Genomic DNA, 3237 nt, shown 5'->3' on the forward strand with positions numbered 1-3237 from the left:
GTAGTGCGCAATTATATAGTCATTGTTATATTTCTAAAAGAAAAAAAAAATTATAGCTTCATCAATCAAATATTGTAATTGTGATGATAATAATATTCATGTGTAATTCTTAGTACATGATTATTGTCATGTTTTGTCACCAGCTAATTTTTTTTTAACACATTAGTTTCTTAATATGTGTTTTCGTTTTTTAAAAATAGCTGCAAGCAATTCAATCGGCTAACTAAAAGGAAAAAAGTTCTTCACCACATCAATCCAACTGGACTACTCCAAAATCCTTTATTCCTTCGAAACGATGAAGAAAAACTCATTCATCAATGCTTTAGGGCTGAAAATAAACAAGCACAATTTTGGGTCAAAGATCACAAATATTTTGTACAAGATCAAACTAAAGTGAGAAAGGAAATCATTCTTCAAGCAAACATAGAAGGAGACAAAAATGCAAAGTATGGACTGGCAATTTCATTGTTATGCGAATCAAATGACGAAGGAATACAACTACTATTATCAATTCTAAACCAACCAAATAGAAAACAATTGCTACAAAACTATTGACAAATCCTTCAACATACAGTTTTTGGAACAAACACATTTCGCATCCCAAAAAACCAAGCATGCAAGAAAAATGGAGTGGGTCATTGGGATCGTGAATGCCCTTACCCATATGGAAATGAAGAATTACATGTAACATGCAAAATGTGCTCAATTGACTTGGAAATGTACAAATTAGCCAACCGAGTTTGGTAGAAAATATGTTTCCAAAAAACATAATACAATAAAATTTTCTCATCCTATTTATAATACTAATCTCTATCTTCAAAGGAATAGATCTTTTATTATTATTAATATTTATTTAAAAAGACTTGCAAGAACTTAATTACACTCCTCTAAAGTTTTCAACTAGCATGACGCTAACTTGAAATTTATAAAATCCTTTCTATCTAATTTTAAGTTAATGAAATTTTACTAACTTCGGAAGACGGCTGGACAGCTCTAGACTGACTACAAGGCCAACTATAGTTGTATCCTTTTCGCATCTAATTCCAAGACCAATACCTTCTATCATCATGAATCCTACTATATATTGTTCATACATATATAATGCAGCTTAAGTAGTAATACATTCAAAAATATTCAAAATAATAATACGATCATTACAAAAAATTATCACGCATAACACGCGAGTCCGCGACTAGTTTTAATTAAAGATACATGTGTTTTAACTACATATGAAGTGATTTCCACTTTTTTAATAACGTTATGGGCAGAGAAGAGTATCACTGTATTAGGATGGAGAAAGCAAGGAAGTTATTTGAGGCCAAAGAAGAAGACTTCATCCACAATGGAGAAATGTTACTAGAAAAGCAAATTACCTGCAACCGAAGTAGAGATATAGAACCAATCAAGATTTTCTCTGCCAAGGACATCCAACAGGCTACTAATAACTTCAATCCTAATCTAATCCTCGGCGCTGAAATTGCGACATTCTACAAAGGAACACTAGATGACCGGGAAGTAGCTATTAAAGTCAAAGGTCCTCCAACACTTTGGCCCTTTGAGATGATAGTAGATTTCTTCTTAAACCAAGTCACAATAAAACAATTGATCAGCCACAAGAACGTTATGAGACTATGGTTGCTGCCTTGAAACTGAAATTCTCCTGTTGGTTTTTCAGCTCATCTCCAATGGCACCCTCTTTGATCATCTCCATGGTCAATGCAATGAGATTCCTTGCCAGATCTCATGGCTTGACCATGTAAGAATAGCCACTAAGATATCCTAAGCTCTTTATTACGTGGACTATGGTAGGCCAAGGCCAATAGTCTATTTGAATGTTAAATCATAAAATATATTTTGGATGAGCCCTGGACTGCCAAACTATCACATTTTGGTTTTTTGGTTTCAATTGCACCTGGAGAAGACTTTTTTCAAGGTAATTCCATTGATGGAACCATTGGATACATATACCCAGAATATCTAGACACACTACGTGTCACCGAAAAGTGTGATGTTTATGGCTTTGGGGTTGAATTGGTGGAAGTCTTAACAGGTCATCATCAGGTAGAAATGTTCCTAGGGTATATAAATTTGGTAGATTGCTTTGTTTTGTCAATGGAAGAGAATTGCATATTGCAAATTGTTGATGATGTGGTGCTAAGTCAAGGAAGCAATGAAGATATTCAAGCATTCATTGAGCTTGCATTGAGATGCATCAAGAAGAAGGGAGATGAGAGGCCGTCCATGAGAGAAGTAAAGCTAGAGCTTAGGCGGATACAACACCTCATATGGTCAAAACAAAATAATGAAACTGGTTCAGCCCAAACACCCTTAAAGTCATGCAACTAAATTGTCATTATTGGCATTAGAAGCCCATTTTATTGTCTACTAAGCTTGTAAAGTAAACTTTAGCATATTATTATATATTTGGGTAGGGGTTGGTTTCATTGGGATAGAAGCAACCAGTGGCTGATCAAATTGCAGAATATGATACTTGAGGACAATTTGCTTGGCACTTTATAATTCATTGCAGTATGATCTCCCTAATGCATTGTTGTCAATGACTGATTGTCTCCGGTAACAATTCCATTGGCATGTGGTCCAATTTTAGCTCAAATGCCCACACCACTGATTTGTACTCAATATTGTGTATACAAACACCTCTGTGTAATACATCAAATCAACAGTGTAGCAAATAACATAGATCATGTTAATTTTTTTTCTTAATCATGTTTGTATTTATCTTTATTTTTTTCAAATAGTATAAGAGCCTATCAATCTATGGCAGGCCATTTACTGGTCTATGCCTCAATTGAAGCCTTCCTTTCCAAATCAAAGTTTCTTTTACCACCAAACTCATAATAAACATGAACAAATCAAATCCACAATAAACCCCATTTTTTGTGCGTCAAAAAAACATTACTATTCACTCTATCGATCTTGTGCAAATTCCATAGCAAGTATCTTCGTCACCTTTCAAAGGTTCTTCATTTCAAATTCTAAAGTCAACTGGTCACCTCATCCAATTAGATGTTCAAACTTGTAATTAGGTTTCTTAATTTGATAAGTGGAACTTCAATTTGACAAAAAATCATTAAGAACATCAATAGCACAAAATTTGGCCTAAGTCCTAATCTTAACGATTTTAATTCTTTGATTTATCCCAAATCTTGATGTTTTCTCCCAATTGGTGTTACCAAACCCTAAATAAATATCCCAATTACTTATTATTTTATCCAA

General features: G+C 33.8%; 1 protein-coding gene across 1 annotated transcript; it reads left to right on the forward strand.

Moving 5' to 3' along the window:
• The first annotated feature begins 1260 nt into the window (after positions 1 to 1260).
• On the forward strand, positions 1261 to 2346 carry LOC112020010 (putative wall-associated receptor kinase-like 13). The gene is made up of 3 exons (XM_065777281.1): positions 1261 to 1566; positions 1676 to 1756; positions 1864 to 2346. The coding sequence occupies exons 1-3, from the start codon at positions 1261 to 1263 to the stop codon at positions 2344 to 2346; spliced, it is 870 nt and encodes a 289-aa protein (XP_065633353.1).
• Positions 2347 to 3237: the final 891 nt, after the last annotated feature.

The sequence above is a fragment of the Quercus suber genome, unplaced genomic scaffold (genome assembly GCF_002906115.3).
Source record: "Quercus suber isolate HL8 unplaced genomic scaffold, Cork oak 2.0 scaffold_152, whole genome shotgun sequence".
In the NCBI taxonomy this organism is placed as follows: domain Eukaryota; kingdom Viridiplantae; phylum Streptophyta; class Magnoliopsida; order Fagales; family Fagaceae; genus Quercus; species Quercus suber.

What these genes read in the sequence shown, in the direction of transcription:
- LOC112020010 (XM_065777281.1), top strand. Translation starts at nt 1,261, where the DNA reads ATGGGCAGAGAAGAGTATCACTGTATTAGGATGGAGAAAGCAAGGAAG. An exon ending in TTTGGCCCTTTGAGATGATA is followed by an intron (nt 1,567 to 1,675) that starts GTAGATTTCTTC and finishes TTGGTTTTTCAG; the next exon opens with CTCATCTCCAATGGCACCCT. An exon ending in AGATCTCATGGCTTGACCAT is followed by an intron (nt 1,757 to 1,863) that starts GTAAGAATAGCC and finishes ATTTTGGATGAG; the next exon opens with CCCTGGACTGCCAAACTATC.